At 53.3% G+C, this 14,158-nt stretch overlaps 5 protein-coding genes across 5 annotated transcripts; 4 read left to right on the top strand and 1 right to left on the bottom strand.

The window, feature by feature from the left end:
• Positions 1-1,543: 1,543 nt before the first annotated feature.
• NCS57_00643100 (F-box domain-containing protein) lies at positions 1,544-3,766 on the bottom strand (the record flags this gene model as incomplete). Its single annotated transcript, XM_053056320.1, has 2 exons — positions 1,544-2,531; positions 2,580-3,766. 2 exons carry the CDS (start codon positions 3,764-3,766, stop codon positions 1,544-1,546), a joined length of 2,175 nt encoding a protein of 724 aa, XP_052915275.1.
• A 2,545-nt stretch (positions 3,767-6,311) lies between these two features.
• Positions 6,312-6,815, top strand: NCS57_00643000 (uncharacterized protein; the record flags this gene model as incomplete). Its single annotated transcript, XM_053056319.1, has 1 exon — positions 6,312-6,815. The coding sequence occupies one exon, from the start codon at positions 6,312-6,314 to the stop codon at positions 6,813-6,815; it is 504 nt and encodes a 167-aa protein (XP_052915274.1).
• Positions 6,816-7,674: 859 nt separating this feature from the next.
• NCS57_00642900 (uncharacterized protein) lies at positions 7,675-8,825 on the top strand (the record flags this gene model as incomplete). The annotated part of the gene is made up of 2 exons (XM_053056318.1): positions 7,675-8,108; positions 8,177-8,825. The coding sequence occupies 2 exons, from the start codon at positions 7,675-7,677 to the stop codon at positions 8,823-8,825; spliced, it is 1,083 nt and encodes a 360-aa protein (XP_052915273.1).
• A 1,197-nt stretch (positions 8,826-10,022) lies between these two features.
• Positions 10,023-11,127, top strand: NCS57_00642800 (uncharacterized protein; the record flags this gene model as incomplete). The annotated part of the gene is made up of 2 exons (XM_053056317.1): positions 10,023-10,072; positions 10,125-11,127. 2 exons carry the CDS (start codon positions 10,023-10,025, stop codon positions 11,125-11,127), a joined length of 1,053 nt encoding a protein of 350 aa, XP_052915272.1.
• Positions 11,128-11,817: 690 nt separating this feature from the next.
• Positions 11,818-13,119, top strand: NCS57_00642700 (uncharacterized protein; the record flags this gene model as incomplete). The annotated part of the gene is made up of 1 exon (XM_053056316.1): positions 11,818-13,119. The coding sequence occupies one exon, from the start codon at positions 11,818-11,820 to the stop codon at positions 13,117-13,119; it is 1,302 nt and encodes a 433-aa protein (XP_052915271.1).
• Positions 13,120-14,158: the final 1,039 nt, after the last annotated feature.

The following is a 14,158-nucleotide window of genomic DNA, read 5'->3' as shown; positions in this document are numbered from 1 at the left end:
AAAGACAAACTTATCCCGGCCCAGGTCCCCCTGCCTCTAGCGCCTTGTTTCAGTGGTTCCCCCCGGACGAGCCAGCGTGTGGCTTTGAGGGCTTCATCGGACGGAGGACCCTCTCTTTGTCAGGCGGCAAAGGGATGTTGTCTGTCTCAGAAAGAATCCTGGACCGTGTGATGCATTTCGTGGCATCCATGTAGCGATCATGAGAATCGGTCCATGAGGCAGAGGTGGTGCCTTGCAGCATATGCATCCACGAGTTCTAAATGCCGGCAATTTAACTTCAAGCCTCGCTGATGCAAATCTCCACATGCACCCGTGTCCCCGTGGCGTCTGTCAGCTCGCAGCCCTGCCAGCCTCGAAAAGTCTCTTGCATTAACAATGTGATGCTTCAGGTCAGGAATTCGATATGCATCATAGTCCGCCGCATTCCAAGGCATCGCTTCCGATCCCTTAATCAGATCTCCCTCCTTGCCCCGCTAAAACCCCCTCGGGCCATCGCCCACCAACGGATCGATTCCTCCTCAATCAACCTGCGTCATGGCTCCAAACACGCGCGCGACTATCCGGGGCTGGGTGGACAAGCGCTGCTGGCTGTCAGTTCAGGATCAAGGGTTTTCTATATCCACAAGTGCGTTCCATAGATAGGTGACTTTGAAGGCGACTCTTGTGGTGGCGGCTATAGCAGACTCTCTTTAGCACTCAGCAGCCAACGACGCGCCCTCAATAACCCCCGTTTCGAAACACCCAACCCTCGATGGCCGCATTTGGCTCGACCTCATTAAACAAGACTAGAATCATATTCTTGGCGACTCGACGCCTATCGATCGGGTACATCGTGTGGCGTCGACGTCGACGGCTACCTACATGATCTTGTACCCATCAAGTCAACGTTTCACAGCATTGATCGACTCTGTCAGGCATTGAAACAGAAATCTTCTAGATCCGTCAACTGCTCACTAAAGACCATGCTCGCATCATCACCACGAGTTCTAACACACATGGCGTTTCGTTTCCCCGATCCCTCATCTCGGACTCTGCTCGGCCCAATTCTCCCCCAGACTCGACTTCGACGCGCATCCTCATTACCCCCGTCATCTCCCGCCGTTACATCGTCCCGCCCCTGAATGGCCTCGGCTTCGCCCGAGCAACCCGAAGCCATTGGTTCGTTTTCGGCAAGTCGAATCGACTCAACTCATCCAGGAAGATGTAAAGAGAAATGCTCATATAATCGTATTACACCAGTGGTCTATGTAATCCACAAATCGCTAACAGTATGCCAAACAAGTAACCTAACCCCCACACGGCAACGAGTCGCCATCCTTACATACATCCAGATCTCATCTCATAGGGTGCTCCGTGAGGCTGCACGCCTGGTCATGTCTCCAACCCGTCCAGCAAGTTTCCATCATGCTGCCGTGCCGTCATGTGATAGATACCCCACGTCTAACCATCCAATCCCTCCATATCATAAATCGTTACAGCCAACTTGCAACTCGACTTGCGAATTGTGTTGACCCATTAGTATTCTGCCTTCACCTTGCCAGACTCAGATGAAGCCTCCATCAGTCTCCACTGGCTGACCGCACTCCAGCATCTCGATGCCGTCAACGTCGGCGCCAAAGTCCATGATCAAGATCTTGGGATCCTGTCCGGTGCTCACGATACGGCGGTAGTCGCTCTTGGCACTGAGCACCCAACTAGCGTGCCATCCAGGAAAGTCCAGCAACTGGTGGCCCGTCTCCATGTCCCAGACCTTGATGTCCGTATCGTAGCTTCCGCTAATGAGCCGTCCGCTCACGCTGTCAATGTGCAGACTGCGAACGAGGTTCTCGTGAGCGCGCATCTCCCGCAGGCACTCGCCCGTGTTGGCGTCCCAGATGCGAATCACCTTGTCGTTACCCGCGGAGGCGATGTACCGACCGTCCTCGGAGAATTGCGAGCAGGCAAGACCCTTGGTGTGACCCGTGAATTCGCGAATATTCTTGCCCGTCTCAATGTTCCACAGCTTGACGCGGAAGTCACCCGAGCAAGACACGATGGTGTTTGCCCGCATCTGCACTGCATTGACAGGCCCACTGTGTCCACGGAGCTGTTTCAGAAGGTTGCCAGTCTCGCGCTCCCACACACAGATGCTAAAGTCCTTGCTGCAGGTGACAATGTGCTTGTCGTCAAAGGCCAGGTCCAGAACGGCGGCGGTGTGACGGCGAAGCTGGCGGATAGGTCGATATCCCGCCTTGACGTTGTAGACGATGCAGGTCGAATCGGAGGATCCAGTCACCAGGATCTCATCATCGTACTGCAGGCACAGAATGGATGCCTTGTGGTGGGTAGGGAATGAGGCAAGAGTGGGCATCGAGGGTGCCGTTCTCTCGTTGTCTGAGCCGGTCGCAAAGTGAGTAGGATTGCCTTCCTCATCCAGGAGCATATCAGGCTCATGGATGACCTCGGGAGGCCCAATAGCGAGACGGCACTGCAGAGTGTGCATGTCCCAGACACGGATCGTCTTGTCTCGCGAACCGGTAATGATTTTGTGCCTGATCAAGTCAGTAGGGTGATTGGGAGAAGTCGGTCAATAAACTCACTCATCGAACTGAAGGCAATAGATGCTATCTTTGTGACCATTTAGATAAACGGGGCTGGCCTTGCCGCCCTTCCATCTGTGAGTCAATTGCTGCTTGACACGATAAATCTCTCGCCAATCATTAGTGGGTGCAATTGCCGGGACACCGAGGCCAGTTCCGGGTGTGACGGGAGTGCTGGTGGCATACGTGGTCGTCGTCTCACGGAGACAGGACTCACGCCAGATGTGCTGGTTGCTGATGATGTTCTTCCAGCTGCGGCAGACCTCGCTGGCCTTGGTGAGAGCTGCAGCGTCCAGGCAGGCGAGAATATGGATGGCAAGCTCAGTAGGAAGCTTGGTGACAAAGTCGATCTTGCTAATGACAGACTCGGCATCAGCTTCCTCGGTGCCAGGCAGAGTCACGGTGATTCCAATGCCACTCTCTCGGTCGTTGCTCTCATCGTTGGTGCTAGGGTTGAGCCACATGCTGTAGAGGCTCTGGCGAGCATAGTACTCATTCTGCATAGCAGCTGAAGCCTTTGCAGCAGCTCCCGAGTTATCGGGGATGATTGGTGGCTCTCCACGGAAACCAGGAATAGGAAGGTTAGAGGGATGCTCCTGTTGATGGTGGAATCCGTGTTCATGGTTTAGATCCAGTCCATAGATGGATCGTGAGTGTCTGATAGTGGCCTGTCGAAGTCTGCTCCAGGTCGAGTGTCCATGAGATGTGATGGGTCTTGCAGAGTGGTGTTCAGGGACATCTTCAGCCACGCCAGAGGGTCGACGATGAACCATGCGGTTGAACGAGACAGACGCTCGACGGATGATTCCCTTGATCGCACCAGGAGTATGGAAGTGATGGTGGTGTTCATGACCGTGGCCATGGGAGGCGCCGTGGCCTGACTCGTGCACCTCCTCTTCCGTATCGTCGATGGCAAGATCGTTAAAGTGACGCGATAGATGATGCGAGCTATCATGTCCCCAAACAAACGACTTGGGGCGTCGCCAAGGAAGCGACAGACTCATGCTACGGTGTCTGTGGCCGTACGTGGTCGCCCCAGAGCCGGTCTCTGGGCGGAAGACGCCGGGGGCCGATGCTTGAGATTCAGAAGCAGCAGCAGCGCCCATGGCAGACGATTCGGCGGGGGGTTCCATCATGGCCTCATGAGCAGGAGCCCAGTCGTTGACGGGGATGATGCGCTTGGTCATGGTTGTTATTGAATCGCAGGCAGAAGCAGAGGATGTGTTTCAAGTTCGAATCGACGAAAGGGATCGTAGGGTTATCGTCGGTTGTCGGTATCGGATGAAGCGAGTCGTCGAGTTGCAGATACTGCGAGTTGCAATGCGACGGCGGTCAGAGATGAAGGAGCGTCGGGTCCAAGCCAAGGACAGTTCAAGCCAGCAGAAGAGAACAGAGGAGCGCAGCGCAAGCCCCAGATGAAGGAATGATTCAGCACAAGATGCTTGCTCGCTCTTGTACTGTGAGGTGCTGCGTGCTGCTGGGACGGCGACCCGTGAGCTGGGCGGAGAGGTGGGCGCAGCTCGTCGTATGACTGAATCGAGGTTGTAGGTTTGTTTGTTTGTTGTTGCAGCACCTCAGGCAGTGGAGGATGGTGCTATAAGGTTTGGGTCTGGGAGGGGTCGCCTTGTGTAGGGCCGGCTGCGTTTCGGGGGCAGGTAGGCAACACTGCAGGAGCTGAAGATCGTCCAGCTGATAAAGGAAGGACACGACAGTTAAAAAGGAGTGAGAATATTGGAAATTTATTTCCTGGTGGGTGATCCTTTTTCGCTTGCGTCTTGGACAAGGAAGGAAAAAAGAAAGGAAGAGAGAAAGAAGACCTTGAATTCAAGGAAGCGAAGCACAAGAGAGAAAAAGCGTTGCGCCGATTAGCAATCCCGGTCAAACCAACGGGGCGGGAGGTGTCGGCGGACAGGACAGGGGTACCACTGATATTTACAGTACGTCGACGGCAGACAAAAGCAACCGGATCAGGGGTCAGGAGCCGAGGCCAAGGGAGAAGATTTGAAAGGAAGAAGCGAGTCAGGGGACAAGTGAGTGACGATCAGGGGAACTGAGGACGAGAGGGTGTCGAGACGGGAAAGGGGGCAAACGAGGTCTCACGATAACAAGATACCAGTCTATCCTCAGTCAAGCCATGTTACCGGTGAACCAGCTGTGATGTCAGGCTGGCGTTCCTGTAGGTTCAGTTTTGCCAACGCCATCTTCAGCGCCAGGGACCGCCCCAAAAACTAGCGCCCCCCGGTACCCGAACAGCAGCTGGACCCGACTTGACCAGAGGACTGGGAATGGAATGCGGGAGGACGGAGGCCCAATCTGTGGCCAGCGAGTCCCAGTTTTTCCTCGGGGGCCGCGATGTGGCCATGACTGAGTGGCATTTAGGACAGGGACTGTAATTACTTGACACTTTGCAAATTCTCTACGTGTTGTCAGTGTTCAGCTTCCTTTTCTCCAGTTGAGCGGTGAGAATACAGTAAGAAACGACTCCGGGACAAGTCCTTCTAGATTCGACACTAGCCCGGCCCCTCCCCCTCCATAACTCGCAAGTGGCGCGTAACACAGACAGTCGGTGTTTTGGGGGTAAAGGGGGCCCTGTGAGTGGCGATGTGCACTCGCAATCGTTTCTGCAGGTCAAAGGGTCTTTGGTATGGGTTGCAGGAGGAGCCTGCACTCGCTGACTTTTTCTTTGTTGATATTGATGTTTGCTGTCCAACCAGTGTAACGCAACCCCGTTCACCACAACAACAGCGTTGCTTTTTGATGCTACACTGCAGCCGGGTCTTTGATAAACATTGCCAGGCAATAACAGATACCATTCCCGGTCCAGCTAATGCCCGGACCTCAATTCGCAGAGCTGTCCAATCCAAACCCCAACCCCAGTTCTTCAATGGAAAAAAGCGCCCCCCAACAGCGCCACCAACTAGCAACCCCGGATTCCACTCGGCTCGCTGGATGATCTCATCCGCAGGGATAGAATTTTTTCTTGTGAGACCCTGGACCTCTATTTCCGGTGGACGGTATTATTACAGACCTGGTCATCCACAAGCTAAGTCTGGCACAAGAGATGCTGTGCCACTGTGAAGCAGCAATTCGCTTGATTCGTGCCCTTTAAAGATCTGCAGCGATCTCGGCAACGAGCACACCCACAAACCGTTCGGACCATTAAACTTCCGGGAAAATCTCTGCGGGTTGGGATCGACTGGGAAGGGAAAAACTAGAAACCTTCCAGGTTTGGCCTGGAGCTTGGCCCGACGAGACGGAGAGCCCGATGGGAAGGTTGTCGTAGCGCGACGCCATTGGTGCTGCATTGGGGGATCTCCTTGATCGCCCGGGGCTCTGTTGGGCTTAGAGGTCTATTAACGTTCCTCAACTCTCTGACCGTGGCTGAAGCGTTTTGGCCAAGAGAAGTATCACATGAGACTCCGGCCTAGCTTCAAGTGAGGTCGGAGCTGCTACAAAATGGCGATAGCTTACATGCCAGGCATCAATGGACCCAGCTTCAAGATCTCGTTGTAAAGAGCACCGAGATAACGGGGCTGGCACGGTTCTCGTGGGGTGAGAGATTGAACCTTGTGGATCAAGTTTTTCCCGAGCCAGGGCCCATTGGGAGAGTTTTCGTGAAGGAGCATGAACAACACATTGCGGAATTGCGACAGCAATATCACCTCTCCATACCAACTTACCTGACACTCAATTGCCTCTGAATCTTCAGACCTCCTGTAGAGCTTGTTCAAAATGGCTGGTCAGCAGAAACCAGCCCAGGTGGCATTCCGCATCCACTTCATCTACCGCCTCTTCTTCCTCGTCGTCGAACCCATCTCCGCGCTGGTGGGAGCCTACTACAGCCACTTCCGCCAGGAAACCTACCTCAACCTGTTGAACTCGGACTCGGCACCGTCCCCGGACGCCAGTGCGCCGCTGGCAACCTCTGTCGCCATGTCGCAGCTGGCCAACATGTTCTTCTTCTTCGCGCTCAACGAGGCGCTCGTGCTACGATCCACGGCGGACCTGCGCGTCTGGCGCACCGTGCTCTTTGTGCTGCTGCTCGCCGACGTGGGACACTTGTACTCGATGCGGGAGCTCGGGGCGAGCATCTACTGGGATGTCGCGGGGTGGAATGTGAGCGATCTGGGCAATGTGCCGTGGGTCTATGTCGGCATGACCATGAGGCTTTGCTTCCTGGCGGGTTTTGGTCTGGGCGAGTCGCGGGCTCTGAAGAAGAAGGACTGGAAGAATTGAGGGTGTTTGAGTAACCGTGAGACGTGGTGATTTGGTTCTCGCGGGGTTGGACAAGATATACCCGATATCCGATCCGATACACGATGGGACGACAAAGTTGGACAATCAAGAGACAAGTGCATGTTTGGGATACAAACATCAGGCAATTGAAAGAAGGATATAGATAATTAATTCCTCGCAGAAAAGGATGCCCCCATTCAGGACCAACGGAGCAATTGAAAAAGCAACATCACCAACACATTCTTAACTCACCTTTCATCTCATGCCACTCTTTTCCCCACGCATCACCTCCTTGGTGGAGGAATCGGCATCCGTCGGATCAACATTCCCACGATAATCCGATGTGACTGTGGGGAGGAGACCCGACTCATGATGGATCCCTCATGACGCTCGCCACCCTATCGCGTGCCGTTGCGACGGCCGAGTTGGAGCTGTCTCTGTTGCGGGATTGGGGAAGAGAGGGCGCCATGATGCGAAACCCCCAAACTTGAAGGTGAGTAAACGAAACGAGTCCAATGAGGCCCGTAGCCCGCCTTGACCTCCCCCAAAGGCCCATGACATGGCGCACATCCGATGGCACGTCGCTCTCTGCTGTCGCTCGCGTTGAGTGAGGGGCAATCCGTCGATTGCCCCTCACCAACCCGACCGACATGGCAGTAAAAGGCGACGAGGAGTGGGAATGGATGACCTGAGTGGGGGTTTGTGAGGAGCAGGACAAAAGCTTTATAAGGAATACCCCAGCTGTTGCCATTGAGCTCTTGTCGTTCTTCCTTCTTGCTCTCGTCTTTTGCTGCATCGTCATTCCCATTCTCGACCGTGTCTTTGTGATACCCCCACAACATCACCCCCCATCGTCACCATGTCTTTCCCCGAAAAGTTCCAGGGCTTCCAGTCCCCCAGCGCCGAGCGATGGACCGACTTTGAAAAGAACACCTTCCAGCCCCGTCCCTTTGGCGACTACGATGTCGACATCAAGGTCGAGTGCTGCGGCGTCTGCGCCAGCGACCGTCACACCATCAGCGGCGACTGGGGTGACTGCCCCTACCCTCTGGCCGTCGGTCACGAGGTTGTCGGCAAGGTTGTCCGCGTCGGCGACAAGGTGACGCTGGCCAAGGTTGGCGAACGTGTCGGTGCTGGTGCTCAGGTCTATTCGTGCCTCGAGTGCCGTCAGTGCAAGAATGACAATGAGACCTACTGCAAGGACCAGATTGACGCCTATGGTGCTCCGTACCTCGACACCGGTGTCAACACCCAGGGTGGTTACTCTTCCCACAGCCGCATCCACGAGTACTGGTGAGTTGATCTCATTCCTGCTCATCATGTTAGCGTTGGCGTTCATCGACTGACTTGAACACTCACAGGGTGTACCCTATCCCCGAAGCCCTCTCCAGCTCCCAGGCCGCCCCTATGCTCTGCGCCGGTATCACCGTATACAGCCCTCTGAAGCGCCTCGGTGCTGGCCCCGGAAAGAAGGTCGGCATCGTCGGTATTGGCGGTCTCGGCCACTATGGTCTTCTCTTTGCCAAGGCCCTCGGCGCCGAGGTCTGGGCCATCTCCCGTACGCGAGCAAAGGAGGAGGATGCCCGTAAGATGGGTGTCGACGGTTTCCTGGCCACAGGCGAGGAGAACTGGACCAAGGGCCACGAGATGACCTTTGACATCATCATCAACACCGCCACCTCTTTCGAGGGCTTCGCTCTCAGCCAGTACCTCAGCCTCCTCGACATCCACGGCCACTGGAACTCTGTTGGTCTTCCCGGCGGCGACGGCCTGACCGTGCGCAACCAGGACTTCCTCTCCAACGGCTGCTACATCGGCTCTTCGCACCTGGGCAGCCGACGGGAGATGCTCGAGATGCTGAAGCTGGCTGCCGACAACGGCATCAAGTCGTGGGTCGAGGAGATCCCCATCTCGACCGAGGGTCTTCAGCTCGCCATGGAGAACCTCCGAACGAGCAAGGTGCGATACCGATCGTGCATGGTCAACTACGACGAGGCATTTGGCGCATAAATAAGAGACAAAAAATGATGAAGGAGGGAAAGAGTTGGGATGGGATGGTTAATGGTGGAGACCCCAAGTCGACTTCGGCGCGGGGATGGAGACACCTTGATAGGTTCACGAGGATGACGACTTTGTGTTTAGAATTGCACGAGTTGCCCTCTGTTACATGACGAATTGAATGACAAATTGAATATGCTTTCACGTTATAAAATTGATTTCCAATCCTGCTGAGAGGTGCCTTGTAGCGTGGTGGGTTAGTCCATTGATGGTGTTTTCCCCGATGAGCAATCCTGGCCTGTAAAAGAGGTAATTCGTGCTTTGAGACAGCGAATTCGCACGCACTAACAGGTTGTTTCATAATGGATCATGACCAGGCTCTGCTACCTCTTTCACCACACCGTTGGATCCATTGCTACACACTGATCCTCCTCGCCAAACAGCCGCGCAACTCTCGCCAATCGCCAATCGCCAATCGCCAATCGCCATGTAACATGGTTCCTACATCGCTCTGACAAGAATGCGTATTTATCGAGGGTCCAAATAGTAGTAGATTGCTACCGAGGGGCTCTACCCGGCTAGCCAAGGAGCATACACAGCGGATAATAACACAACATTTACAGCGCGCCATGTGCTTATTAACCTTTTCATGCTTACGCATGGGATTGAACGAGGGTGAGAGAAAACTGCCCAGAAGGGAAAAACCTCGTGAATGCGCATTTATCAACGCCAAGAACTATTCATGGTCTCGTGCTGACATATCCGTATTCTTCGACCCATCCCATACCCCAGCTCAACCCTCCACATCCCCCGAACCGGAGCCCCCATGTCATCTGCCGCTATCCCCAATTCTGACTCGCCGAAGCCTGCAGCAAGCAGAACGGCGGGTGACTCACGTTACAGGCCTCGACAGGCGTGAATTGGAGTCTCAACTAACATCACGGCGCCCAGCCATGGTGGCATCCTGTTCTTTAGCATCCTCTTTTGGGACTCGCCGACAGCCCGGTTGGTAATCCATACGAGAGTGGGTTTGCTTTGTGACTCGACTTACAGGGTCGTGATTCACGACTTCGCGTTGGTTTAAGATGAGGCTGCTGCCAGTTTTTTGAGGCATTGTACAAACAACAAACACCAAGAACAAAGAAACATCCCTGCACTCAATTGACTTTCATCCACAATTATCTACTTTCCACTTTTAGCCGAACGCTCATGAAGTTCCATCTAAGATCCACAAATCGATCTTCCAACACCAACACCATGTAAGTCAATGCCAGTCCCGGGTAAGAGATGCACCCACTAACACCACCACAGGGGACAATCATCTGCTCCAGCATCGCCGACAACCCCGGTCGATAGCGGCGACCGGGGCAGTTCCTCATCCCAACTAAACCTCTCCCTCCGCTTCCGCCGCACCTGCAGCAAGGGCGAGATCACCTCCGTCGGCCTTTCGCCCTGCAGCTCAGCAGCTTTTGCCATCTACATGGCCGCCCAGACTTCTCAGTCTTGGATTGATGTGTTTGACCTGAAGACTCAGCGGGGTTACTCGCAGACCAGCGGCTCTCACGCCGTCTTTGCGCCGCACACTGCTAGCTTGGCGACTATCCGGGATTGGATCGTTCGGCTTCCCGGAGGAGTGGACTTCCACCACTCTAGCACCGTTCTCCTACGGGACTTTACGACGGGAAAGACTGCTGGAGAACTTAAGGAGGCCAAGGGCGAGCCGGTTGCTTGGAGCCACGACGGGAGAGTCATTGCTGTCGGAGAGGGCAGAGACCGCATTGGTGTCTGGGATGTAAAGAACGGACACCGAGTTGGAAGAGTTCTGAGCCACATCGACACTGTTACGCACGCTGCCTTTATGCCCGACCACAGCTTGGTCACCATATCTCGCGACGGAACTCTTCGAATCACCAACCCAATCACATGCAAGACCACCCGCCGTCTTGAGATTGATGGCTCGACCAACCCGCGAGCTCTAGCCGTCAGCCCCGACGGCCGACGAATCGTCTCAGTCTGGGGAACGAGCGTGCACATCTGGATGCCACTAGCCAACGACCTAACCTCATACAACCTCAACTCGGTGCGCCGCTTCGAAGGCTGGCCGCTGGCTATCTCATCCGACTGTCGCTACATGCTCTGCAGAACCGAAGATGGCTTCGACATCATGGATGTTGCGACGGGAACTGTTGAATTTGAGAGGACTACGGAGGAACTGGTAATGTCGGGTGCTTTTTCGGAGGACGGGACGACTTTGGTGCTGGGTAGGATGGACGGCGTTGTTGAGGTTTGGGATATTTCTGGCCCGAGGTGTTGAAAAGTTACATGATACCCAAGGACGTGCTTGATTTTGCTGATTTTGAGGGAGTAAAGTTGCTATTTATTGATTTCTTGACAAGTGGAGGGTTTGTTTTTTGTATTATACGGATGTAAATACTGCAGTATCTGTCTTCATTTAACCACTCTATTGTATTCCTTTCGTCTGCTTCACTCAGTCAATTGTCAGCCACCAAGAAGCTCTTGCTTCTGCTCGTTTCGGATGTCATTCATTTTGAGGTGTAATTGGCAGGCTGAAGGTGACCACCCAACTGGAAAGAGCCTGACCATAGCACAGGGCCCTTTCAGGACTGTTTGGTTTGTGCGCATTTCTCCTGAAAGAGATTGAGATGGTAGACACGGGAGCAAAGAACACAACACCGTCTTTTCCAGAATATTGCCCAATGAGGGGATTGAGCAAATTCGTTCACTAAAAGCAGCCAACTTGATCCAATAAAATAGCTATAGTGAACTTCTCTCTTGACAACTGAAGGATTGTGCGGTTGCTGTTCTTAGCAAGTTCGCACGGCAACTACCAGTATATAGTTTCCAGTAAAGTACTGAAATGCATCGTCTTTGGATATTGCAGCATATCCTCCCGACTCAACGTCTCTGGCAAGGTCTTGTTTTCACTTGTTTCTTTTTTTACGATAAGGCTTATCATACCGCAGACATAGAGATCTTAGCCAACATGAATCTCACAGAGTTCAGTGCCGAAATCCTCCTCCAGATCTGCGAAGAGTTCTGTCAACATTGCCAGGAAAAGCACCTGAAAATTCCTAGACCAGACTGGTGGCGAAGAGACTCCTCTCGCCGCGCTCTCCTCGACCTCTCACTCGTCAATAGGAAGGTAGGAGCAATCGCTCAGCGGGTACTTCACCATCATTTTGGCTACGTAGATAAGGATAGGGAGCCTGATGACCTCGCTAGGTTCTGCCGCACCATCTTTCATAACCCAGAGCTTGGCAAATGCCTCCGATGGGCTAATCTCTCAGTACCCGAGACAGGGATAGACAGGGACGTGATTCAATGTTGGCTACCAGATGCTTTAGAAAAGTTTGGCCACCACATGGCCCTCAATGTACATGCCTTGCAGGAGGATTGGCTCCACTGCTCTATTTCGCCACTCATTCTGCTGCAAGCTCCAAATCTGGAACGTATCGACGACGACGGTAAGAATGAGGGGGCATGCCTCGGCATGCTCGCCGGGTCCGTGGTCCGTGATGGCGCACTCCCGCAGAATCTGAGCAACGTCTGGCTGGGGGATTGGATCTCCTCTATGGGGGCACATGACAGATTAGGTCAAAGCCTCTCCTTATGGGGGCTTGGGTATCTGCTCAGTTCCTTGCCGAAGCTTCACACATTGGGTATCTACTGTCCGGTGTTTTCGAGTCCTGACGAACGGGTGTTGCTTCAGCACCTGCGTGTCCTTCGGCTTGGTGACTTTTTGATGCGCCGAGACGAGCTTGAGAGACTAATCTCGTGTACACCAATGCTTGAAGAATTCGCACATTTTTACTTTGGTCTACCCGCCATGTTTAGGGAAGATACAGCCACTGTCCCCGATATCTGCGAAGTTTTAGCCCTGAGGAAGGATACCCTGCGGCGTGTTATGCTCGATGCTTCATGTACCACTGATGACATTCACGCTCTAAGGGAGCTGGATAATCTGGAGGAGCTGAAGATCTGGGCAGGACCTGCTCTCGAACCCCAGTTGGAATTATATCGTCTCGACAGCCAAGCCCTGGCGAGAGCCCTGCCACCATCGCTGCAGAAGCTCCACGTCATATTAGCCCACACAGGTGTGGCCTCGGCCGGTGAGGCTTTAATGACGTACATCTGGTCAACGTACAGAGAGTCGTCCGAACAGCAGAAGCTGAAGCAAGTGTACTTTGACGTCTATGAAGAACCAGCTCGGCGGTACAGTCATTTCAAGCAACTCCTTGAAGGGGGGGGGGCAGGAGTGGACCAGACATGGGACTGTTGTGTTTAGCGTGAGGAGGTTTGCTTGGTACGATATGGGGGATTGGGGATCTGGAGAGGGCAACGTTGATGAAAAGGGTTGCAGGGACAGGTAAAATTTGTGAATCTAGACTCCATCGCTTCAGTTATTGCAAGAAATGAAAAATGAAGACATTTGAAGCCATGTTCATCATACGACACATCCCTTGCTCAAGCCAACTAAGTCACATAGTTTCAAGGTTTCTGTCATCTTGGTGTATAAGAAAAACATTACATGAAATTTCAACTTAATCAATGCATCTTTAAGAACCTATCATACCCTAGGACGGCAGCCAAGAATAGAATACCAGCGTTGAAAGAGTATTGATCCATGAACAAAGAGGGCCATCAGCCACGATAGCGAGGACCACAGACCGATGTCTTTTCTTTGATTAAAAGCCGCTAATTGGGCTACACCACATAGGCACAGCAAGGTTCAGAGTTTGGGCGATGGCTACCAGAGGCTGTCGACAAGTTCAGCCACTATCTGTTCAACGGCGGGCAAGAGATACCATACGAGCCTCTTCTCGCACCAATCATTCTGCTCTAAGCGCCGAATCTTGAGCGCCTTGAGGACGACGGATTTGACGTGCTGATCCATGATGCCGTGATCCTGGATCGCGCCCTCCCATGGAACCTGAAGAGTCTATGCCTGGGACGATCAAATAGCATCGCCGATAACAAAATAATGATGGATCTTTCTTGGGACGGGGTTGGGGGGTTCATTAAAACTTTCAACAGTCTTGAATCTTTGATTGTCTACTGCCCCCTCGCTTCGGGTGTTGACGAGCGGCTATCATTCCAGTCCCTCCATACGCTTCGGCTCCACGAGTTTTATATGCCACGAGAAGTCTTTGAGAATCTCATCTCACATATACCGAAACTTGAGGAATTTGCAATTTCTCGGGCAAGACACCCCAATGAGCGTGTATCCGACTCTGCCACTGTCCCTGAAATCTTGCTGAACATGCTTTTTTTTTTTTTTAAATACGCACCAAGTTACCTATTTTAAACTCTGCTCTCTCTGAGAT

The sequence above is a fragment of the Fusarium keratoplasticum genome, chromosome 4, assembly GCF_025433545.1.
Source record: "Fusarium keratoplasticum isolate Fu6.1 chromosome 4, whole genome shotgun sequence".
Lineage (NCBI taxonomy): Eukaryota > Fungi > Ascomycota > Sordariomycetes > Hypocreales > Nectriaceae > Fusarium > Fusarium keratoplasticum.
This window is presented reverse-complemented; position numbering and strand designations above follow the sequence as displayed.